This window comes from Ovis aries, chromosome 16 (assembly GCF_016772045.2).
Source record: "Ovis aries strain OAR_USU_Benz2616 breed Rambouillet chromosome 16, ARS-UI_Ramb_v3.0, whole genome shotgun sequence".
NCBI classification, from domain to species: domain Eukaryota; kingdom Metazoa; phylum Chordata; class Mammalia; order Artiodactyla; family Bovidae; genus Ovis; species Ovis aries.
The window spans coordinates 13,707,405-13,734,454 of NC_056069.1; the positions used below are offsets into that span (position 1 = coordinate 13,707,405).

Here is a 27,050-nt window from a genome sequence, read left to right on the forward strand (position 1 = left end):
TCATTTGACTACCTTCACTCATTCTTCCCATCTCTACCCACCACTCCACTTCTAGCAAACACCAATCTTTTCTCTGTCTATCTATGAGGTTGGGGTTTTGGTGGTTATTTTAGAATTTACATTTAAGTGAGACCATATGATATATCTCTCTTTAAGAAAAAAAACAAGAACATTGCCCTATTAACACATACTTGGATAGCACTTTCTCTAGTAATTAATTTGAACACAATAATAATTTAATACCTACTGTTCATTTACTGATTCATCTTTTCATTAGAAAAATTACTCAGGGACTATATATAATACAACAAGAAGCACAAATTTAAGGAGGGAGCAACGGGCTGGATCCCAGAAACACATTTTTCTTTTCTCTAGAACTTCAATTCCAGTGAAGAAGACAGATAAACCAGTAATTAGATCATTTAAACAATATGTAAGTGCTGAGAATAAAGCATTCCATCAAAAATATACAAAAATTATCCCAAGTTAAACTCCTTATTTTTACGTACTTTAAAACCAAGTCTTAAATTACTTTTTTTCTTTAAAATTTTCACTGCTTATTTTTATTTGGGAAAATAAATTCCAAGTCAAAATAACAAGTGCTGAAGAAACTATAAAAATTACAATGCTTAGAAATAATTACAAAAGAGCTCACGAAACTGTAATTAACAGTATTGCTAAAGCAGCCTGTAGTCTGGTAAACTTTGCAAAAGTTTTGCTAAGAGCTAACAAGAGAAGGTTTTAGAAGAAACTATAACTTACCTGCCAAAATTAGCTGGCAAGAACTCAAGGAAAGCATCATTCAGATATAACTGGGTTAAGTTTAACAGCTGAGAAAATCCATCAGGAAGCCTATATAAAATAAACAGGGTTTAAATTTAATTCATATGCAGAATTTTAGTCTATTAAAATCTAAGAAACAGTCTAACCAACACATGTTCTTAACAGATAACAGCTATCTCTTTTATGAGTGATCCTCATATTGAGATTTACCTTTTATAATAACTTACAGCTTCAATGTTTGTATCTTCATCATTTTGAAAAAAGGAAGTAAAGCAGTATTTGTCTCAATAAGATAAAATCTGCACGTAACAGTCAACTATGAATGAACCTCAACACAGAGAAATGTATTTAGGACATGACTATGACATCAGCACCTTTCCCTGGTGGCTCAGACAGTAAAGCGTCTGTCTACAATGCGGGAGACATGGGTTCAATCCCTGGGTCGGGAAGATCCCCCTGGAGAAGGAAATGGCAATCCACTCCAATACTATTGCCTGGAAAATCCCATGGACAGAGGAGCCTGGTAGGGTACATTCCATGGGGTCGCAAAGAGTCGGACACGACTGAGCGACTTCACTTTCATGACATCAGCAGGCACTCTTGAAACTTACCTTATCTAACATAAATTGAAAGGATTAAATAAAAATTCTAAACTTTGACAGTATCGACTTTTGTTGTTGTTACTTAGTTGCTAACTCGTGTTCAATTCTTGTGATCCCATGCACTGCACCCTGCCAGGCTCCTCTGTCCTTGGGATTTTCCCAGGCAAGAAAACTGGAAGGAGCGGCCATTTCCTTCTCCAGGGAATCTTCAGGACCCAGGGATTGAACCAGCAACTCCCGCACTGGCAGGTGAATTCTTTACCACTGAGCTGCCTGGTGAGCCAGCTGACTTTTAGGGCTGGATAATTTTGTGTTGCCAGGAGGCTGTCTTCTGCATTAGCATCTTAGCCTCTAAATCACTTGAAGCTAGCACTTCCCACCACCGTAAGTCGTGTAAACCTCTAAATCACTTGAAGCTAGCTAGCACTGGCCACCACAAGTTGTGTAAACCAAAAAATGTCTTCAGAATTTACCAAATGGCTGTCAACAGCAAAACTGTCCCCATTTGAGAATTATTGGTTTCAATTATTTTCCATTTCAATATTTGGTTCCTAAATAATCAAATAAAGATCATATAATTTTATAATGACCAAATGAGAACTAATATTAAAAGCTGAATGACATTTAGGGTCATATAAGAACCTATAAATAACTTTGCTTTTATTTCCTCTGGCTAATAAATTACAGATCTAGAACCCGATGCTAGAATAGTATTTTCAGGTAAACGTAAAACATCATCTTTACGTGTTTGCCTTTACATGTTTGTCTATGTTTGGAAAAACCTGTTAAATTTGTACAGTAAGTCCCTTACATACAAACCTTGAAGTTGTGAGCTTTCAAAGATGCGAACATGCATCTGCAGGTTCAAACATAAGAGTTCACGTGTCTGGAATACACTGTCATAAGCATGCGTCCTCTACAACCGGTTGTGCTTCTGTGTACTTTACTGAAGAGTATTCTATACAGTACAGAAGTAGCATGGTATCTTTATTTCAAGCCCAGGATGTGCAGAAGCAAGCATATAAGCAGCACTGATGTAGCTGGTAGTACTGTATTTTTCTAGGTACTGTACTGTAAGATTAAAAATGTTATCTTTATATTTTATTTGTTTTTTATGTATTATTTGTGTGGAAAGTATTATAAACCTACTACAGTATAGTACTGTATAGTCGATTGTGTTAATTGAGTAGCTAATCCCAGGGACAGAGGAGCCTAGCGGGCTGCCATCTATGGGGTCTCACAGAATCGGACACGACTGAAGCGACTTAGCAGCAGCAGCAGCAGCAGCCTTATGAATGTACTCTCAGAACGCAACTCGTTCATATGTAGGGGATTTACTGTAATATGTGAAAGCCGGTTTCAACTTTCATTTTAGCTATACTAAGCTATGCTTTACAATATTCATCTTTTGCTTTGTCATTCTGTTTTTTCAAAATTTAACACTTCTGTTATAGGAAAGCATTCTGCTTCAAACCATTATGATCACAAAAGAATATATGTGACCTTTGGTATATAATACAACCAATCACCTAGCTTTTTCCTTTTTTTGTTTTTAGCTTTTTGACTTTTCAGTTTCTCTTATTTTCAAAAGTTTGAGTGTGCCACACATTGGATGTGCAAGTGAAGACATTCTTATATTGTACAAGTAACACTGAGCTAAGGAGGCCTAGATCCTAGTCTCATTTTTGACAATTACTAACCATGGGACTTGGAGAACACCACTTGTATTATCTGTATGGATGTCAAATTTACCTTTCTAATATACGGGGTTGGAAAGAGCATTAAAAAGGTTCCTTTTCAATGTAAAACTAAAATTTTGTATAGATTTAAGATTGATATTAACTGCTGATTAAAATGTAGAAAGTAGTATTCTACTTTATTATAGTTGCTTTATTGACATATTATAATTCAACAGAGAAGAACTTACTTGGAAATAGGATTTACACTGGCCTCCACAACTGTCAAAACTTTACAATTTTTTATATTTTCTGGAAACTCTTGTATTCCTAGAAAATGAACAAATAATTAATCATTAAGTGTAAAGAATCTATTACAAAGGAGAAAATCATAACAATATTAATAATTAACATACACTTCACAGATTCAAAATTTATCAACGGAGTAGAATCTTGATAAACTGACACCACCAATGTCAATCAAACAGAATCACCTCCACAAAAATTTCTAATTATTAAATTAAAAACTTTAAATCTCAAAAAAAAAATTTCTCTCTTCTCTTCTGCCTCTTTATGACTACTGCTAATTATCAGACATGACTAAGAAACTAAACAACGACAAACTATCTTGTTTAGTTTTACCCTCCTTTCCTTCTCGCTGTTCATCAGAAAATCAGTGCCTTTTCTGTGTGGTGTTAGGGACCCAAAATTCAGAATAACCAGCATTCTTTCTGTGTTTTCACATAAAAAGATGCACTACTTTAAAAAATTTTTCATTGGAGTATAGTTGATTTATAATGTTGTGTTACTTTCTGCTGTACAGTAAAAGTAAATCAGTTAAACATACACATATATTCATTTTTTTAAAGACTCTTTTCCTATATAGGTCATTACAGAGTATTAAGAAGAGTTCCTTGTGCTATATAGGAGGTCCTTATGGTCCTTATTATTTATCTAATTTTTATATAGTAGAATATAAAAGAGGCATTACTTTTTAAATCCTGGGTTCCAGATTGAGCTGGCCTCTAATACACCTAGGGTAACAAAGCTGAAAGCAAAGCTGAAGATAGAAGAGGTATTGACAGAGAATATGCATCAGATATGCCAATGGACATGCCTGAGGCAGTTATACACCAATACTTCTGCAAAATACAACAAAAACGTGACAAGTGAAATTATGGCAGAAGTTTCTAGGCACTTAATCTTACCTCAACTTATCTCAGCGAAAATATAGCAGCAATAGTTGAGTTAGCAACAATCCACAGACCAAATTTAAGTAGTACTGTTGTAATCCAGATTAGAGGAATGCAAATTAATAACTTAAAAAAATGTTCCCAAAATTCTATTAATAGAAAACTCATTCCTTCACTAACACAACATGACTATTCAAAAGGGCTGACACTAGAGGATCACTTAAGGCTCTGTCAACTTCATGAACGTATGATTCTAAGCAAGTTTATTACAGAGCCAACCACAGAATTTCAGATGATGAAAAATGAAATGATACAAAATCATCAACTGGCAAATACTACAGCAATAACTGATCAGTCAAAACTTAGCAATGGATGCTAAAATTAGTGGGTAACAGAATGAAGAAAAACAGTATATCAATATAGTTTCAAAGCTTCTCCCCCAAAACACATACTAATTTTTAAGAGGGGAAAGAGTAAAGAACTCTCACAGACACCAACCACTTCAACCCTTTAAAGGCTAGCAGCTACCAGTACGATCACAGTGCAATTCATCTTCAGATGCATTGAGAAGGGGTGCAACACCCACTGTCACAGTCCTTCCCCACACACCAACCCGATTTAACCACAAGCAGGTATCAGACAAGTCCAGATGAAGAGAAGTCCTACAAAACTGGCCAGTAATCATCAAAACCATCCAGGTTAAAAAAGCTAAGGAAAAACTGAATAACCACCCAGACAGAGGAGACCAAAGAGAACTGCCTATGGTAAACATCTAAACCTATACTACACACACACCTGCAGGCACGTAAACGGAAAGAAGCCAAGCAAGACTGGGAGACCGTATCACTATCGGTCAACACCACTGCTGTTCTGTAACAATTGCAATTGTTATCAATGGGGGAAAGCAGGTGCTAAGTACAAGAGTACCAATTTGTACTGTTTCTTAAAAATGCATGTAACTCTACAATCATCTCAATAACAACTTCAAAAATCTGGGCTCAATGGTTCCTTAAGGAAAGGTTTTTTATCATTGTTGTTATTAAAAGTCAATTTTCCCTAAAAGTTTCAAGATGATTCAGTTTAAAGAACTTTTGCTAGAATTTACAGAGTTCATGTAACGGTTCAAATCAGAAAATGTTAACACTGATGGATATCTAATGATATTAAGGAATTACTGTTAGCTGTTTTTCTACAAATTGTGGTAATAGTAGAGTGGCTTCATCTTGAAATATTTATGTATGAGAGAGATTGTTTGGCAAAGTATGAGGTATACCTGTAACATACTGATTGGTATGTTACAGTTCTGGTTGACAGGCACATCAGGTTTACTGTATTATTCTCTACTTAGATAACAAGATTTTTAAAAAAGGACTTTAAAACAGCTATGGTACTTAAAGGGAAAAAATCAACAATTGATGATGGGGAGGAAAAGGTTAAATGTAAGAAATGGAAACTTTACAAATGATAAAAACAATACATCTAAATGGAAAAAACCACAGGATAGGATTTAAAGATTAGTCACTGCAGGAGAAAATGTCAATGAGACAGAAGACACAGCAACAGAAACTAGCCATTCTGAAACACAGAGGGCAAAAAGTAAAGAAACCCAGTGATATCTGGGACAATGTCAAGCAGATTAACGTATTTATCTTTAGAAGTATTTGTTCTCTGAGAGGAGAATCTTTGCCTCTCTTGTGCACTAATGGAATAGGACATGGTACACAGTTATCAGTGTCACTCAATAGCTTCCAAATTCTTTACTAGGGTGGCAATACCAATTTTTATACTACAATACCTATTTATATCTTGTCAACATTTGATGGTATCTTTACTTTTTCTCAATAAACACTTTCTGAGAGGGTTGAACCTCATAGATATAAATGAGATATTAACTAAAACTAGATATTTTCCTGATATTTCCTAGAAAATGAAAGTCACTGAGTCATGTTCGACTCTTTGCAACCCCATGGACTGTGCAGTCCATGGAATTCTCCAGGCCAAAAATACTGGAGTGGGTAGCTTTTCCCTTCTCCAAGGGATCTTCCCAACCCAAGGATTGACCCCAGGTCTCCTGCATTGCAGGTGGATTCTTTACCAGCTGAGCCACAAGGGAAGCCCAAGAATACTGGAATGGGTAGTCTATCCCTTCTCCAGTGGATCTGCTGACCCAGGAATCGAATCAGGGTCTCCTGCATTGCAGGCAGATTCTTTGCCAACTGAGCTATTTCCTAGAAATGAACACATTTTCACATTTATTGATGTATTTAAACTTAAGTGTAGCTGATTTACTGTATTACATCTTAGGTGTACAGAATAGTGATTCAGTATTTTTTACAGATTATACTCCATTAAAAGTTATTACAAGATAAAGGCTATAGTTCCCTGTAATATAAAATATATCCTTGATGCTTACCTGTTTTATACACACGTGTGCCATGCTAAGCCACTTCAGTCATGTCCGACTCTGTGCAACCCTATCCACTACAGCCTGCCAGGCTCCTGTGTCCATGGGCTTCTCCAGGCAAGAATCCTGGAGAATGCTGCCATGCCTTGCCCCAGGGGACCTTACAACGCAGGCACTGAACCCTCATCTCTTATGTCTCCTCAAAGGGCAGGCAGCTTCTTTCCCACTAGCACTACCACACAGATTACATTTCTTAATCTCATGCTCCTAACTAGTATCAATCGCCCTGACTTCAGACTCTACTACACAGCTACACTGATAAAAACAGTATGGTACTGGCACAAAAACAGAAATACAGATCAATGGAACAGTATAGAAAGTTCAGAAATAAACCCACATACCTATGATCAATTCATCTACAACAAAAGAGGCAAGAATAAACAATCGAGAAGACAGTCTCTTCAATAAACAGCACTGGGAAGACTGTACAGCTACATGTAAAATAATGAAATTAGAACATTCTCTAACACCATACACAAAATAAACTCAAAATGGATTAAAGATCTAAATGTAAGACCAGAACTATAAAACTCCTAGAGGAAAACATAGGCAAAACACTCTCCAACATAAATCACAGCAGGATCCTCTATGGCCCACCTCCCAGAGTAATGGAAATAAATGCAAAAATAAACAAATGGGACCTAATTAAACTTACAAACTTTTGAACAACGAAGGAAACTATAAACAAAGTGAAAAGACAGCCTTCAGAATGGGAGAAATAATAGCAAATGAAGCAACTGACAAACAACTAATCTCAAAAATATACAAGCAACTCCTGCAGCTCAATTCCAGAAAAATAAAAAACCCAATCAAAAAGTGGGTCAAAGAACTAAACAGATATTTCTCCATAGAAGACATACAGATGGCTAACAAACACATGAAAAGATGCAAAACATCACTCATTATCAGAGACATGCAAATCAAAACCACAATGAGGTACCATCTCATGCCAGTCAGAATGGCTGCGAACCAAAAGTCTACAAGCAATAAATGCTGGAGAGGGTGTGGAGAAAAGGGAACCCTCTTACACTGTTGGTAGGAATGCAAACTAGTACAGCCACTATGGAGAACAGTGTGGAGATTCCTTACAAAACTGGAAATAGAACTGCCTTATGACCCAGCAATCCCACTGCTGGGCATACACACTGAGGAAACTAGAACTGAAAGAGACAGATGTTCCCCAATGTTCATCACAGCTCTGTTTATAATAGCCAGGACATGGAAGCAACCCAGATGTCCATCAGCAGATGAATGGATAAGAAAGCTGTGGTATATATACACTATGGAGTATTACTCAGCCATTAAAAAGAATATATTTGAATCAGTTCTAATGAGGTGGATGAAACTGGAGCCTATTATACAGAGTGAAGTAGGCCAGAAAGAAAAACACCAATACAGTATACTAACACATATGTATGGAATTTAGAAAGATGGTAACGATAACCCTATATGCGAGACAGCAAAAGAGACACAGAAGTATCGAACAGTCTTTTGGACTCTGTGGGAGAAGGTGAGGGTGGGATGACCTGAGAGAATAGCACTGAAACATGTATATTATCATATGTGAAACGAATCACCAGTCCAGGTTCGATGCATGTGACAGGGTACTCAGGGTTGGTGCACTGGGATGACCCAGAGGGATGGGATGGGGAGGGAGGTGGGAGAGGGGTTCAGGATGGGGAACACATGTAAATCCATGGCTGATTCATGTCAATGTATGGCAAAAACCACTACAAAGTAATGGTATGTACTTTACTTTTTATGTAAAGTAATTAGCCTCCAATTAAAATTAAATTTTAAAAAACATAAAAAAATAAAAATAAAATGCAAGTCAGATCATGCTCTGAATGACCTGACTCAAACCCTTCCAAGTGATTCCACTTGAATGGGAGTAAATGTCAAAGTACATACAAATGCGTATAAGGCTCTACATTGTCTTTTTGCTCCAAATCCCTACCTTTCTGACCTCTATTCCTATCACTCCCACCTTGCTCACTATGTTTAGCTACTATAGTCTTCTGTTTCTCATACATGCCATGCACACTCTCACCTTACAAACTGTACACTGGCTGTTTCTTCTTTCTGGTACATTCTTACCTTAGATACCTGCATCACTAACTTCCTCACTTCCACCAAATCCTTGCTCTCACTTTCTCAATGAGGCCTAAGCTCAATGCTTGTGTTAGCTTGTCTCCAAAGATGGCTCTTTCATCCTCATACATAAAGTATGCATAACCTGAATTTTATCATGAATTACTTAATTCTTTAGCAATTTCAACTACCTGTTCCGTTTTCATTCTTACTTGACTTCAACGGTATTGTTTCTTTGTCATATACTCTTGTCATAAAAACTTGTCTCTGTTGTGAAAATTTAATAAAATGAATATACTATTAAACATGGCTATCCTGCTCAGATTAATCTATTTTGGTTCTACAGAAGAGTTCTCTTTTTACTGCTGAGAAAGAGAAAATACCTCCTGAAATCTAATCTAAGAACTAGCCTGGTACTATCAGTTAGTCCTTGGTCTTTCTATGAACAAGATGCAATCAAAGGGAGACCTTGGTATTTCCCTGTTGAACTAAGCAATTTCACATAATACCAATATTAAAGGAGGCCATTCTTTAACCACAAGAGATCAAGACCAAAGCGTATTTATAATCACGACTTAACAAAGACAAAATGTGAATCTTGTCCAAGCCATCCCTTCTTCTAATGTGTGACTGCTGCTGCTTTAGTGCTTATAGCTTTAGCTTTGCTCTAATCTGCCTTCCTATAGATAACATTTATTAATACTCTCAATCACAGAATTATACTTCTTGACAGCATTCCATCCATAGCAAACACTCATATTCTTAAATTCTCTTCCAATCATCAAGTACAAGCCCAAATCCTGTAATAAAGTCTTTTAGCACCCACTGCGACTCCCCTTCCATCCCCAAGGCTCAATCACAGGTAATCCTGAGGATCTTTGTTCAGAGGGCATCAATATCCATCCCTCCAATGACCCAAATGTACAATGTAAGTTAATAGTGGTTCTTTACTGTTTCTGTATTTTAAAGGCTATAGTAACAAATAGTATAGAATGTAACACTGATTTCCAGTTAAGAGTCTGAACCAGAAATTGCAAACTTAAATGATCACAGTGGCTAGGGTATAACAGACGTATGGTTAGCCTCAGGTATAACACAGTGAGTGCTAAGGCCTATGGTAAGGCACAGTGACTGCAGACCCCACTTCTGGTCCACATTAACAACACACTTAGCAGTGACCAGCAATCACCAGACTATATTTTTTAAGTTCCATGTCAGTTTAACACATGATTTTTCTTCTTTTGTTATCTTAAATAAGCTGATTTATTAAAACAGCTGAATTTAAGCAACAGTAACTATTAAGCAAATCAACAACTCTAGAAATTTTAAAACAGAGAAAAATAAGTGACTTCCCCAGTAATTGATAATCCCTTGTAATCAATATAACTTCTGTGAACTTAAAAGTGATGTGTCTTTTCCAGTATTCTGTCCCCAATCATCAGATTTTCTCAGATTCAAGGAACTGCTTCCTGTTTTGATTCATAAACTTTCAACCTATTCTTTCTGAATGTTTTAACTCAGTTTTTAAAAAGGCATAATTAACCTCTCCAGCATTCCCATATCAGACAGAAAGATCTGAGCTACTCTTTCTGGTTTCTCTGCATTAAAATTCCTAGTTTTTATTCATTGTGCTTATATAGAGAGAACTGACAGCTAGATAGTCTTCATTTCTTTTCTCTCTCCACCAGCTTTCTCTATCAACCCCTTTTGCAAATAATCTTAATCATCATCCGTAATAGTCTGCTCAAGAAAACAGGCCAGGACTTCTCTGGCAGTCTAGCAGCTAAGAATTCATCTTGCAATGAAGGAGATGTGGGGTTTCAATCCCTGATTAGGGAACTAAGATCCCACATACTACAGAGTGCAGCAAAAAAAAAAAAAAAGCCACTTGAACACAATGGCTGTTAAATGTTAATTTCTCTAACACCAGTTGCTATTTACAGTGACTTGGCATAGCAGCCTGGTGAGATTTTCCTTTCTTTAAAAAGCTAATAAACCAAAACTTTAGACAAGAAAAAGAACAAATTAACACTCATAAATTAAGACTTTAGTTTTATCATCAAATGATAAAAAGTGAATTCCTTACAAAATGAAGACAAATATCAGCATCTTAAATTTATATACTTCCTGTATACACACTGGTCCACAATGTGGTTAGCAGTCTCATGAGGCAGAATAGGAAGTGGTAATATTGATGAAATTATGTATAGTCTAAGTGAGAATGAGATTAATTTCCAAATATAGCAACATGGCAAATAAACAAAGAAGTAATGATCAAAATACAATTCAATTTTTCTCTTTCTAAACAAATGTTTTAATCACTAAGCCATATTACTTGCCAGTGAGAAACACTGGAAGAAATATCAGAATATCAGAAACTAAGAAAATATGAAAGTAAAGAATCCTAAAACAAGTGCTTTTAAATAAATACAGCTTGCTGAAACACTAATAAAGTATGCCACAATGTTTCCTGCCTCCTTCCAAGCAGGGGTCATATAGATAGTAAACATGAAAAAATATCTGCTATATTAAGATAGAATATCATTAGATTGAACTGATAAAAATACCTAAAAGGATAAGAATACTAGAACTTGGATACAAGATTAAAGCATCTTATGCAACATTTAACACGATGAGATGTTGTAATAGAGAAAATATTTAGGGGTATATTTAGGGGTAATTCAATTTTCTCATTCAGAATAAAAGATGAAACTCATCCATCTCTAACATAATGACCATCTTTATACTAAATGTAATTAATTCCAAAATTTGATAAACACTGCTTTCATTTAGCGTGCTATCCTTTCTTTTAAGCAAGCTGTTAACTTAAATGTACAACTAATGAAACTCAAAATTCTCATAATCAACCACATCACCCTGTAATATGCATAATGTATTCCGTTTTCAATAATGTAGACTTGGAGTTCTCTGGTGGCCTAGTGGTTAGGATTCTGGGCTTTCACGGCCGTGGCCTGGGTTCAGTCCGTGGTCAGGAAACTGATATCCCACAAGTCATGAGACACGGCCAAAAAGTAATAGTAATGTAGACTCGTATAAGCATATACTTGAGGGTTACACAAGTTAATTAAAATACTCTCAACTCTATAAAAGCAAAATGGGTTAATTACATCAGTTATAATGATGACTATTAGATTAGGAATTAGAAGTACTAGAATTTTTGTCAGTCAAGGAATGGCTCTGACATAATCATAGTTTCCTGTCTCTCCTCACTTACTTTGTTCATCATCAATGAAACGCAGTTGCATTTAGACATCAGTTTAAGACTAAGAAGAGAAGAAAACAAATAAAAGGCAAGGGACTGATTCTGCCATTTAAAAAATAGATGAGATCACGTAGAAAGAGAAGAAAAGAATAGACAAAATCAACTTAATTTTTAATGAAATAAATTGTAAGGTTTTATTGATAACAATAACTAATGCCATTCTTTTTCAGAGCACAATACTTAAGTATCCTAAATCTTTTGGTCACATAGAAATTCTAACTCTTCAAAAAACACTCACAAGCTGACAGAACTGTATAAAGCAGGGTTTCATTAATCCACAAAGAACTGCTGAAGCTAGAATGAAAAAAAGAGAGAAACACTACAGTCCAAGGGGTTGTCATAACTCAAACACGTTATTCTTTGCATGAAAGTCTAAGATACTGATTGAATGATGTTGTAGGGCATAACTGCACAATTCTCAAGTTTAGAGAAGTATAAGTCTGGAATTACTGCATTTTCAGGAGGAGAATAAAGCATGTACATTATTGAGCCAAGGAAAAGTTTCATACTATGAAGACTAATAACATTGGTTACTAGCCTTTCCCAGGTGTGTGTAATTTTATCAGTAACACCAAAAAGTAGAAGCCATAACCCTTCAGAGTGGAAGGTTACACTTAATGACTTCTAATGTCACAATTCCAAAGTTCTACAATGCTACTTAACTGTCAGTGAATGTACAGCTACAATGGTAATCATCAAGTTCATTTTCTTTGGAATTTACACAATACTTGCCACTCTATTTAGCATGAGGAATGGAAACAAATTTCAAACTGCCCTTGAAGAAGCTGAGGAAATTAACTAACCTAAAATAAAATCACGAGAAGAAAACTCTTAACAACTAAATATCAGCTGATCTGAACTCCACAAAAACAATGTCACAAAAAGATGGACAAGCTAGTTTTAAAAGATCAGAGACACAATTGAAAGCTATGTGATCTTTAACTTGGTGTAGGTTGGGCAAATAGCTAAAAAGGCCATTATTAGGCAACAGGGGAAAATACGGTGTCAAATTTCTTGAGTGATAATGATATTGTGGTTATGTATAAGGATTTCCTTGGTCTTGGGAAATGCTTATTCTATTATTCCAATATATTATAATATGCTCACTCTAAAATTTTTAAGTGTTACTTCTCTCTCACTTCAAGGTAAGGAATTAACAATTTGGAACATCTCTTCCACACTTTAATGTTTATCAAACTAAGCACACAAAACCAAGACATTGTATCCCAAGAGAACAGTGACTATGTCCTTTTACTTTTCATCATTAATTTGTAATCCAAGCTCCTAATAAAGTATTTGGCACAGAGTGGTCTCTCAATAAGTACTTGCTGATGTTCAATTCATTAATGTAGCACGACTTTTTTTAAAACTTTACACTGTAAATATTTTACGTCAATATCATTAGGAGCTACATTACAGTCCATGCTTACAGATGATTCAAAATGTGTTATCAACAACAGACATTACAGCTAGTTGTTACTAATTTCTCATCATCACAAACATGGCAGTAAATATATATATGAAAAAAGCAGATTTAAGGACACATATGTGCATGCACATATCCACAGCATTTCAATTAAAGCTATTTTAAAATGTTTACACTTATTCTTCACTTTGCTTTAAATTCTCATAAATTTATACATATATATAAAAAACCTAATGTAACAGACTGCAATCTAACTTTTAAAATTCTTTTTTATCTGGTAAAATACAAAAGAAATTTTATTTATTTAACATGTTCCCCAAGCACAAAAAGTCAGAAAGAAAGAATCTTACCATTCTTGCTGACATCCAGTTCCCTGAGATTAATGAGATTTGCAATAGATGCTGGTAATGCTGTTAAATCATTATCTGGCAAACTCAGTTTGTGTAGAGACTGACAGTTAAAAAGTTGCTGTTGAAACAAGGTAGAGAAGGATTTTGATTATTCCTTCAGTTTCCTTAAATATTTCATTTATTAACCTTTAGAAAGACAAATATTATCAATGTCATTAAAACTGAATGAATTATACCTACACACATACCAGAGAAGACCTCTTATTATTTTATGCTATTACAATTTTATGCTGAATACTATTGGACTATTCAGAATGATTTATATCCTCACACTCCTACCCTGGGCAAAATGCATTTAACAAAATCTAGCATATGGTGTATTTTCTGTTAGAGTCATAAGAAATAAGTGGCTACTAAATACAGTAAACTAAAAGGGCTTCCCCAAGAGCTCAGATGGCAAAGAATCTGCTTACAATTCAGGAGTCCCAGGTTCAATCCCTGGGTCAGGAAGATCCCCTGGAGAAGGCAATGGTACCCACTCCAGTATTCTTGACTGGAGAACTGCATGGACAGAGAAGCCTGGGGGGCTATGGTCCACAGGATAGCAAAGAGTCGGACACAACTGAGCAACTAACCCTTTCACTTTCACTTTGGATTTTATGTTTCAAGCATCCTTATTCCAAAATGTAAGTTTATCAGTTATATTTATATAAATTCAAATATGTAAAATTGGTTTTAAATGAATTAAAATATAGAACCCTGATTTGAGAGAAAAATAAAATAAGGGAGCAAACATACTTTTATGCTAAAATCACAATAATGAAAATGTGACTTAAATATATTTAACCAAAGGCAGTAAGTACGTGGGCGACTTCTAAGCTTCATACCAAACAAACAAACAAAAAAAAACCTCTGCAGAGTACAGAGCATTTTTAGGGTACTGAAAATACTATGCTTGATTGCAGAACAATTAATACATGTCATTATATGCATTATGCTATCCACAGAATGCACAACACCAAGAGCAAACCATAACGTAAACTATGGACTTGGGTGATTATGATTTTTCAACACAGGTTCATCAGTTCTAACTACTGTGGTGGTTTAACCACTCTGGTACCAAAGCGGGGATGTTGGTAACGGTGGAAGCCATGCATGTGTGGGGACAGGTTACATATTTGGTAAACCTATGTGCATGTGTTAGTCACCAGGTCACGTCTAACTCTTTGTGACCCTACGGACTGTAGCTGGCCAGGCTCCTCTGTCCATGGAATTCTCCAGGCAAGAATACTAGTGGGTTGCCATTCCCTTCTCCAGGGGATATTCCCGATGACCCACGGATTGAACCTGGGTCTCCTACACTGCAGACAGATCCGTTACCATCTGACCACTATGTGGCCTTGGGAAACTCTATACTCGCCTCTTAGTTTCGCTGTGAATCTAGAATTGCTCTGAAAAGTAAAGTCTTTGGGAAAAACCAAGACTGTCAGCAGGATGGCACGGGATACATGCTATTTAAGGAGAGCATTCTCCCAAAAATGGGAAATTGCTAGGCATGGTAAGTGATTCAGGTATTTGCACTATCACAGCATCCCTCTCTCTTTTCAACACAGTCCCCAGAATGAGACCTCACTGGTGGTAATTAGAAGATGGGACCAATTTTGGTCTTCCATTTTCTCTAGGAGACCTAGCTAAGGAAGATAAATTCTCCGCTGAAAAACAACATGCAAGGAAACAGTCAATCACAAAGTACCCTATCACAACCTAGGGCGGAAATTCATGAACATGCAACTCACAACTTCTAATATTTTATCCACAGCTATATAAAGATTTCTTTATAAGGCAATCTCAGATGGTGCTGGCTTTCAGAATGATTTTACTACTATACTAGCCACCCAAACAGCAACTCTTTCAAAACAATGCTGCCATCCAGGATGTATATAAACACACACATAAATCTAAAACAAATATTTTATGTTACAATAGATACATGCAACACTCTATTTTTTACTCTATGATAGTTAGGGTTACCAAATAAAATACAGGATGCCTGGTAAAACTTGAAGTTCAGACAAACAATAATTTTTTAGTGAGAGAGATGTCCTATACACTGCATGAAACACACTTATACTAAAAAATTACTATTTATTTGAAATTTGCAATTTAATTGGATGTCTTGTATTTTTTGTCTTCTAAATCCACCAGTCCAAATAAAGAGTTTATTTTTTGGAAATGCCCCATATATTGAATTGATTTTTATGAGTCACTAATGAGTCTACACCCACAGCTTGAAAAACACTGTTGTTTGGGTGGTAAAACTATTGCAACTTTCTCTGCAAAAATAAGAAACTGAGTAGGGGATGAAGCCGGGTTAGAATTTAAGGAAAAAAGAGAAGTAACAACTAAAACATTTTAGCAAGCAAGTTGTTAATGGGAGAGGATGTTTCATGTCAACAAACCAACTTTCTCCTGCTAGTTGTTCCTACATTTCAGAAATATTAAGTCTTCCAAAGCCTTTCCAAACAAAACTGAAATGGGGAAAACAGAATAGCACCTCTGCAAAGCTGTTAAAAAAACAAAATTCTGACATGATAACTAAAAGGACAATTTATCTTCAATTACTATAATGTAGATCAAGGTCTCATGGAAACTAGAAAAACATTAATTTCAATTCTTTGTCTAGGTAAATCTGTTGGCTGCAGAAACTGTAGTGTCTTATTATATACCTTGGGCTTCCCTGGTAGCTCAGCTGGTAAAGAATCCACCTGCAATGCAGGAAACTCCAGTTTGATTCCTGGGTCAGGAAGATCCCCTGGAGAAGGGAACTGCTACCCACTCCAATACTCTGGCCTTGAGAATTTCATGGACTGTATTATATAGTCCATGAGGTCACAAAGAGTTGGACATGACTGAGTGACTTTCACTTCACTATCTACCTTAGTGGCTCTAATAAGACAGGAATTAAATATAAATTTTTAAATTATTTGCATAAATAAGCAATTAACTTGAAAAGATAAAGGTTAAAAATTCAATTTAAAAAATTTGAATTCTGTTACATATCCTAAAGATGAAATTAAACCAAGACGGGGGCAATAATATGTATCAGCATTATGGCAACATTGGGAATATCATATTTCTAGGCATAAAAATAACCAAAGGCAATTATTGAAAGACCAGATTAACATACTTTTGGAAGCTCTTCAATCTGATTAGCATCTAAGTAGAGCTCCTCCAAAGTTTTCTCAAAAGTGAAAATCTCTTTGGGAACCTGTTCCAAACTGCAATGAGAATAATCAAGAGTAGTGACAGTCTCCTCTTCTCCTCGAAGACAACGACATGGTACCAACCGCACAAATAAACTTCGTTTTGTAGTCATTTTTAGACACTGAAATATGCAAACAAAAATAAGTTTAGTAAAAGCATTATAACAATTGTTCAAAACAAACTAAACATCACAGATAAATATTCCCTTCTGTAAGCACACTCAACAGAATGCATTTACACTGCTTTCCTATCAAATTTCATATAGTTGTTGTTGTTGTTCAGTCACTAAGTCCTATCTGACTCTTTTGTGATCCCATGGACTACAGGATGCCAGGCTCGCCTGTCCCTCACCATCTCCTGGAGTTCACTCAGATTCATTCATGTCCATTGAGTCAGTGATGCTATCCGCACATCTCATCCTCTGCTGCCCCCTTCTCCTTCTGCCCAGCAACAGGGTCTTTCCCAATGAGTTGGCTCTTTGTATCAAGTGACCAAAGTATTGGAGCTTCAGCTTCAGCATCAGTCCTTGCAATGAATACTCAGGGCTGATTTCCTGTAGGATTGACTAGTTTGAACTTGCAGTCCAGGAGACTCTCAAGAGTCTTCTCCAACATCACACTTCAAAAGCATCAATTCTTCAGTGCTCAGATTTCTTTATGGTCCAACTCTCACATGACCACTGGAAAAACCACAGCTTTGACTATCCATGCCTTTGTTGGCAAAGTGATGTCTCTGCTTTTTAATATGCTGTCTAGGTTGGTCACAGCTTTCCTTCCAAGGAGCAAGTGTCTTTTTCATGGCTACAGTCACTGTCCACAGTCAATCTGGAACTCAAGGAAAAAAACATGTCTGTCACTGCTTCCACACTTCCCCCTTCTATTTGTCATGAAGTGATGGGACTGGATACCATGATCTTAGCTTTTTTAATGTTGAAGTTTTAAGCCAGCTTTTTCACTCTCCTCTCTCACATTCATCAACAGGCTCTTTAGTTTCTCGTCACTCTCTGCCATTATGGTGGTATTATCTGCATATCTGAAGTTGTTGATATTTCTCCTGGCAATCTAGCTTGATATTCTAGCTTGATTCTAGCTTGATATTCATCCAGCCCAGCATTTTGCATGATGTACTCTGCAGAAAAGTTAAATAAGCAGGGTAACAATATACAGTCTTGTCTGATTACTTTCCCAATTTTGAACCAGTCTGTTGTTCCATGTCCAGTTCTAGCTATTGGTTCTTGATCGGTTTCTCAGGAGGCAGGTAAAGTAGTCTGGTATTTTCATCTCTAAGAATTTTCCACAGTTTGTTGTGATTCACAGTCAAAGGCTTTAGCATAGTCAATAAAGCAGAAATAGATGTTTTTCTGGAATTCCCTTGCTTTCTCTATGATCCAACAAATGTTGACAATTTGATCGCTGGTTCCTCTGCCTTTTCTAAATCCAGCTTGTACATCTGGAAGCTCTTAGTTCACATACTGATGCTGAGGCCTAGCTTGGAGGACTTTTGAGCATAATCTTCCTAGCATGTGAAATGAGCACAATTACACTGTAATTTGAATGTTGTTTGGGACTGGAATGAGAACACATTTTCCAGTCTGGTGGCCACTGCTGAGTTTTCCAAATTTGCTGACATATTGAATGCAGCACTTTAACATCATCTTCTTTTAGGATCTGAAATAACTCAGCTGGAATTCCATCACCTCCATTATCTTTATTCGTAGTAATGCTTTTTAAGGCCCACTTCACTTCACACTCAAATTTATAGTGAATTTAAAAATAAACTCCATCACTTTGTACTTCACAAAATGATCATAAAAGTAACCATTTGTTGTTGTTGTTTGTTCAGTCACTCAGTTGTGTCTGAATCTTTTCAATCCCGTGGACTGCAGTACACCAGGCCTCCCTGTCCATCACCACCTCTTGGAGCTTACTCAAACTCATGTCCATTGAGTCGGTGATGCCATCCAACCATCTCATCCTCTGTCATTTTCTCCTCCATCAATCTTTCCCAGCATCAGGATCTTTTCTAATGAGTTGGCTCTTCACATCAGGTGGCCAAAGTACTGAAGCTTCAGTTTCACCATTAGTCCCTCCAATGAATATTCAGGGTTGATTTCCTTTAGGATTGACTGGTTTGATTTCTGTGCTGTCCAAAGGACTCTCAAGAGTCTTCTCCAACACCACAGTTCAAAGTAACCATTTATATGCTTCTAAAAGGACCACTTCAGAATGACACCTCCCTTATGGCAGAAAGCCAAGAGGAACTGAGGAGCCTCTTGATGAAAGTGAAAGAGGAGAGTAAAAAAGCTGACTTAAAACTCAACATTCAAAAAACTAAGATCATGGCATCCTATCCCATCATTTCATGGCAAACAGATGGGGAAACAATGGAAACAGTGACAGACTTTATTTTCTTGGGCTCCAAAATCACTGAAGATGGTGACCGCGGCCATGAAATTAAAAGCCGCTTGCTCCTTGGAAGAAAAGTTATGACAAACCTAGACAACATATTAAAAAGCAGAGACATTACTGTGCTGACAAAGGTCTGTCTAGTCAAAGCTATGGTTTTTCCAGTAGTCATGTATGGATGTGAGAGTTGGACCATAAAGAAAGCTGAGCACCAAAGAATTCATGCTTTTGAACTGCGGTGTTGGAAAAGACTCTTGAGAGTCCCTTGGACTGCAAGGTCATCCAGTCAGTCAATCCTAAAGGGAATCAACCCTGAATATTCACTGGCAGGACTGATGCTGAAGATGAAACTCCAATACTTTGGCCACCTTTCAAAGAACTGACTCATTGGAAAAGACCCTGTTGCTGGGAAAGATTGAAGGCAGGAGAAGGGGATAACAGAGGATGAGATGGTTGGATGGCATCACTGACTTGATGGACATGAGTTTAAGCAAGCTCCGGGCGGGAGTTGGCGATGGACAGGGAAGCCTGGAGTTCTGCTGTTCATGGGATCGCAAAGAGTCAGACACAACTGAGCTACTGAATGGAACTGAAAAGAACTATACTTTATAAGTCTCCTCATCAACAAGAAAAACCCTAATATAACAAAGATATTTATTTAACTTCTGATTAAGAGCTGCTTCTTAAATAAGAACTTGACTATATGCAATTTTGAGTAGAAAAGTGGGAGTGTAAAGATATTTTCAGGTCTCTCTAACCAGCCCTTTAACTTTCCTGTAACTCTCCCACATCAAAATTCCAATCTATGCTAAGTATATTTTGTTTCAATTAATGTCATTCTTTTAATTTTTCTAAAGTTTACTAGAGAAGAAACCTGCTTCAATAAAGTGCAGACTTCATTATTTCAATCTAACTGGGGGAAAGATTCAATTCTGAATTAGTGAAAATCCTCAAGGCTATTAAGAACACATACATACATACAGAGGTTAATTCCAACTAGGAGGCTAACATTAATTTACTAAAAAAAAAAAAAGCCCACCACAATAAAATAAGAATGACTTCTAATTAAAGTTACCAATTCTCTGCAGAATAATAATAAATTCTTGCCTTAGGCAGAAGACTCCATTAGAGTATTAGATTACTTCTACCCAGAGCCAAGACTAGGTTGAAGCCAGTGAGGCAAATGCCTCAGACACAGTAAAACCCTTCAGTAATCAAATTAAATATTTTAATGCAACATTTTTGTAAAAAATCAAACTCTTGGAAAAATAATTCATTAATCCATGGTTAATTTAAAAATAAAGACAGAATCAGTATGACTAATTTTTCTCTTTTGCCTCAGGCTCCAACATGAATCTGCAAGGCACTGCTTCTAACTCATCAAATTATATCATATTCTTAAAAGTGCTTGACAGTAAGCTTAAGTAGTTCCCTAGCAAGTACAGAAAATAAAATCTGACTATTCTTACTTAATCACCATGTGCACCAGGCATTGTACTAAATTCTTCAAATAAACTATATGCTTATTCTCATTTCATCCTCATATATCTTAAGGCATATACTATTATCATCCCCATTTTCCATAAAGAAACTGATTCTGTACTCATACTGCACTACACTATTTCTCAATATATTAGGATATACTCATCTCAGAATTCAAGTATCAATAGGTCTTTACTACATACTCCTTTAGGGTTTACAGAGACAAACAACTGATGGGAGTTCAAGACAAAATATGGTACTCGGAATACTTAGTGTTTTAAACTAAAGGAACTTGAGAAAACAGCAAAAGCAGGAAGGTCACTCTGATCTCTGTGCCTTTCCCCCCGAAACAGATCATAAACATGTTTCTGTGAAAGGTGTCCTCTTTATACTAGAAGGTATCTCTAAAGACGAAGGGAGAGAAATTCTAATGAACAGGGCCTGCTAAATCTCCTCATTTACTACATTTACTCTTTGATCTATTGTATTTCTACACAACAGTCCACTTCATCAAACATCACATAAAAATACTCGTTTAACTGTTTCTTTGGGTCTTAATACTTAAACAAATGTATACATTTTTCTCCTATTAATCTGTCTCTGTCAGTTAAATTTTCAGACCCAGCCAGGAACCCTAACAGGAGGAAGGGAAAATTTTTCCTCCCTTACACTAATAATGTCAAACATCAACTGTTTCTATCTAAAATTTCTGTGTCATGGGGATGTAATGTACAGCATGGTGACTACAGCTAATAATACTGTATTGCATATTTGAAAGTTGCTAAGATAGTAGATTGAAAGCTCTTGCCACACACACACACACACAAATTGCTTCTATGTATGGTGATGGATGGTTGCTAGACATATTATAAAGATCATTTTCCAATATATACAAATACTAATCATTATGTCATATACTTGAAACTAATGTAACATTATATGTAAACTATACTCAATAAAAAACAAAAAATTACTCTGTCAGTAAAGTTTACTGAATATGCTTAACCTATGTTTATATGAAGGTGTATTTTACTCAAAATAAGCATTTTATTGATATTTAATCACTAAAGGGGAATTTAGCTTATACTTGTATGTTTAATGAGATAATGAAAAAAAGATTCTAAAAATGAATATACACTTTCTTTTTCAACTGATAATGACTAAGGGGGACACTTAAGAAAAATGGGGAAAAACTATATGCTTTGTCCAATATGGTAGACAGAGTGGCATTTTAACCTGAAAATTCAAATTAAATCAAACGAAACTTTAAATCTAGTTTCTCAGTCTCACTGACTATACTGTAAACACTCAGTACTCACAGGTGGCTAATGGATACCAAACTAAGAAAAGATAAGGAACATTTTTCTATTACTACAGAGACAGCACTAATATAATACTTCAAACTATTACTCTGGTTCATATTATAACTACAATATGCTTATATTTACATATGATAGTATTCAATAATTTACAAAATGTGGCCTTAAAAAATCCATTTTCCAGAAATCATAATGGATTTGAAAGCATAACTCCCAGCTGAGAATAATGGACATGACATGCTATTACCAAATACAATGATATAAGGGTGTGGGGATTTCCCTGGTGGTCCAGTGCTTGAGACTCCACACTCCTAAAAAAGAGAGCCTGGGTTCAATCCCTGGTCTGGAAATTAAGATCTCATGTGCTATACACAGTGGTCAGAAAAAAAGAAGAGTATGTTTATTTTAGTATATTATTTCAATCATATGTGCTGGGCACTTGAAGTAGAAGGCAATTTGCAGGGCAGAATAATTGCTAATGGAAGTAAGATGACCTCTAAGACGTTTCTGTAGTCCTAATCATACTGCAGAACTTCTCAGAAAAGAATATGAATTCAGGGAAAAAAATTAGATACTTAGCTCTAGGAAACTGCAAAGAGTTTATATCTAAAATGAAAACTTTCAGAATTAAAACAAAACAGAACTTCCTGTGGACAGAGGCAGTGACAAGAACAATTGAGACCTCTGAATAAATTCAGTGGTCCTTGAACAAATACAAAAATGGATCCTAATTTAGCAGACTAAATCTGCTGATTGATAAGAAAGGAGGAGGACCTTAATGAGGTCAGAGGAGGAAAGCACCACATGAGAGAGAAATGAGTAACGAAATCCAAAGAGATCCTCCCTTACACAATACTGCAAGGAAGGAAAGCACAAGGAGAAAGACTGACCTGATCTGAACAGGAAGTGATCCACACGGGGACTGTTCATTAAAATTTTAGTGTTCTGATTCAAGAGCCACTTTATAAATCAGGATTAAAACGGCAGATACAAAAACAGTGGAGGAAGAGGTGCCAACCAAATAAAAGGCATAATAATAATGGAAACACTTTCTAACAAAAGAAATTAAAACTACTTACCACTGGGTTGAATTTATCTCCCTGATGTTTCTTAATTGAGCCAACATTCTATGAAAAACAAAAAAAGAAACAAAATTAACAATAAAAATAATCTTTATGACTTTAAGGACCATCTCTTCCAACTTATTTATCTCAAAATCTAAATTAAAATCCTCTATAATTCAGTCACATAAACTCACACACACAAAATCACTAATTTCTCAATAGTCACTGGATTTATTGTTCATAACACATTTGTAGACTATTGAGAGCCCTCACCTATATTAAGTAACAGATACCACTCTATCTACCATTAAAATCCCATTTATTTGAGCTTATTGAGAAATAATAAAAGTTTTCCCAAGCAAATAAACTCTAATCACCAATTATATTTAAAATTTAGTAGTTTTCGATGGTTCTTTGTGGCAAACACTGTTAGCTGCTTATCAGTCTTTTCTCTCTTTTCAGAAGTTTCTTTTATTCAAGGTGGTAATAGACCTAGCTAAATACACACTTTTAGCTTTCCAAGAAGGGTGGACAGGTGACAGATGACACAGTTAAGCTCAATGACACATACTTAGAAGTCTACTTTGAGGGTAGAACGGTAGTGGATTCCGGAAAAACATCTGCTTCCTCATCTAGGGATGGGTGTGAACATGGTGACTATGAATCGACCAACAGGAGGAGTAAAAGCCTTCCAATAAGGCTGACAAAATAGAAAGACAGAGCAAGCTGGGGTCTCTCAACAGCACTGCTGAGTAGCTGAGCCAATGCTAACCACAGAAAGACCTGGATTTCTTGATGTATAAGAAAACCAAATCCTCTATTTGCTTAAACCACTGCTAGGTTTTCTGTACCTGAAACCAACACATTCCAAAATAGGACAGCCCCAAACCCAAAACAGCAGCATTAATTAAAAGTACATATATCATGAATAATCTTTTTCTTAAAAGCTCAGTGATATTAATAAATATGTTTCAGAATTTTAAAGGGTCACTCTAAATATATTAAACTATTTGTCTTTATAAAAAATTGTTTAAGACTGCTGAGTTAACTTTCTCTACAAATTCTACACGTAGCACATATCACAAAAAATACCTTCTGTGTATATCAAGCAAAGACGGCCACTTATTTTGTCACTCAACATACTCCCACATACGTGGTAGTCTGAAAAAATGGAACTGACAATGAACTGATGGAATATGGCTACAGAAGGAGGTTAGAGAGAAGAAAAGTTTGTATGTAGAGCCTTCAGTTTGAAACCTGAAAGCTGTCCTAGTGGGATCCTATGTAGACAGTTGCATGAGTATTCAGAGTGGAAAGAAATCCAAACTGAGACTGTAAGTTTGGAAGTTATCTGTTTAGAGATATTTAAAGTAATGAAATTAGGGACTTCCTTGGTGGTCCAATGGTTAAGAATCTGCCTTTTAATGCAGGGGACACAGATTCAATCCCTGGTCAGGGAACTAAGATCCCACATGCCACTGAGCAACTAAGCCCACATGCTCTGGAGCCCACAGATCCTGAGGGCCGCCAACTAAGACCTGACACAGCCAAATAAATAAATAAACATTTAAAAATAAACAAAGTGATGCAATTACATGAAAGAATCAAGGGCATCAATGTGGAGAGAAGAGTACAGGTTCAAAAAGAAAGGAATGAAGGAAGAAAACAAATTCAATGGTGGAGCCCTGAGATACTATAAAAATACAGGTCATAAAGAAGAGAAGAGAACCAGCAAAGGACACTGAAGAGAGGCAGTGAGTCAAGAGAAAGCACCCCTCATTCGCCCAAAGTATGATATTCTAAAAGCTAAATGGAAAAAATTATTTCAAGGAGGAAGTTATCAATTATGTTAATAAGAACCTTAATTGCCATTGTTTAATAAGGTAAAGGTCACTGATTATCTTACTGAGGAGTAATAGAGACAAAATGCTGTTTGTAGGGGATTCAAGCAATAGAAGAAGGATAACATCATAGCAAATATAGACAATCCAGGAAGTTCAGCTATAAAGGACACTGGAAAAATACAGGAGGAGTGAGACTGATGGTGAGTCAAGACTCACAGTAGTGGATGTGCAGGGAATAATCTAGTAAGAGAAAGATAGATTTTTATAAGCAGATTTGGAAAACCATTCATAGACCACCCCAACAAAGTTTCCAGCCAGTTAAAAGAAAAAAGCTGCTCATGGACCCAAAAGAAACCTTGGGTGCCACGGTACAGCTTAGGGTTATTTTTCAAAACTACAGATTACTGTAGCTTCTCCCTTACAGATACTGATTTAGAAGATTAGCAATAACTCAAGATTCTTTATCATAAAGAAAATGCTGATATGATTTTTTTTTCCTAACAGTTTCAACAATAATTCACAGTCATCTATACTCAAATTACCATCTTTTCCCCTTCCCATTCTTTTCTGATAAACTCTCATTTGGGAAATATTTGAAACTGAAAAGCGAAGTCACTATAAAACTTTTTAAAAATATAGTATGTATACTTCCCTATGGATCTGAAGAGATCACAAGTTATACTTGGCTAGATTTAAGAGAAATCTTATGTTGGAATGATCTTTTTAAATAAAAGCTCACAAGTTAAAATGCACAACAAAGGCTCCTCAGGCATGCCCATAGCTATTAGATGGTATTTAGTTGTTCTGATTTTAGTTTAATCATGGCTCTCATACTTGCTAATCTGTATTTGATACAATCTGTGCTTAGTTCTGAGGAACTTTATGGATATTATTAACCCATTACCTGTAAGTACATGCTAGTAAACAACAAAAATAGTTATATGTAAAAGAATAAGAATAAAAAGGTAAGAAACTTATATAATGAAAAAAAAATACTGTAAAGGGCACTTGATCCTGAAGGACGAAAACAACTGTATGTATAAAATGCACTATGTCTTACAACACATACAGCAAGAGACAAGGAAAGAAGGCTGCTGAAATAGATACACGTCACACTCTCAAGGTCAGCACTGCTGTCTGACCCCTGCTCAGTTCAGTTCAGTTCACTCAGTCATGTCTGACTTTTTGCATCCCATGAATTGCAACACGCCAGGCCTCCCTGTCCATCACCAACTCTGGAGTGTACTCAAACTCATGTCCATTGAGTCGGTGATGCCATCCAGCTATCTCATCCTCTGTCGTCCCCTTCTCCTCCTGTCCCCAATCCCTCCCAGCATCAGGGAGGGAGTCAACTCTTCGCATGAGGTGGCCAAAATATTGGAGTTTCAGCTTCAGCATCAGTCCTTCCAATGAACACCCAGGACTGATTTCCTTTAGGATGGACTGGTTGAACTTCCTTGCAGTCCAAGGGACTCTTAAGAGTCTTCTCCAACACCACAGTTCAAAAGCATCAATTCTTCAGCACTCAGCTTTCTTCACAGTCCAACTCTCACATCCATACATGACCACTGGAAAAACCATAGCCTTGACGAGATGGACCTTTGTTCGCAAACTAATGTCTTTGCTTTTTAACATGCTATCTAGGTTGGTCATAACTTTCCTTCCAAGCAGTAAGCGTCTTTTAATTTCATGGCTGCAAACACCATCTGCAGTGATTTTGGAGCCCCCCCAAAATAAAGTCTGATACTGTTTCCACTGTTTTCCCATCTATTTCCCAGGAAGTGATGGGACCAGATGCCATGAT

General features: G+C 36.3%; 1 protein-coding gene across 40 annotated transcripts in view; it reads right to left on the bottom strand.

The window, feature by feature from the left end:
• The window catches only part of ERBIN (erbb2 interacting protein), a 127,533-nt gene that overhangs the window by 58,888 nt on the left and 41,595 nt on the right, over positions 1–27,050 (bottom strand). For 39 of the 40 annotated variants that reach the window (XM_060400364.1, XM_060400381.1, XM_060400378.1 and 36 more), the window contains exons 2-6: positions 23,418–23,465; positions 17,056–17,253; positions 13,869–13,986; positions 3,313–3,391; positions 763–852 (exon numbers count right to left, since the gene is read on the bottom strand). In XM_060400364.1, the coding sequence (XP_060256347.1) occupies positions 763–852; positions 3,313–3,391; positions 13,869–13,986; positions 17,056–17,244 (476 nt within the window). In that variant the 5' untranslated portion in view covers positions 17,245–17,253; positions 23,418–23,465. Of the gene's footprint in view, positions 1–762; positions 853–2,204; positions 2,344–3,312; positions 3,392–13,868; positions 13,987–17,055; positions 17,254–23,417; positions 23,466–27,050 lie in introns of those variants that run through there. The other variant, XM_060400368.1, reaches the window with a different exon arrangement.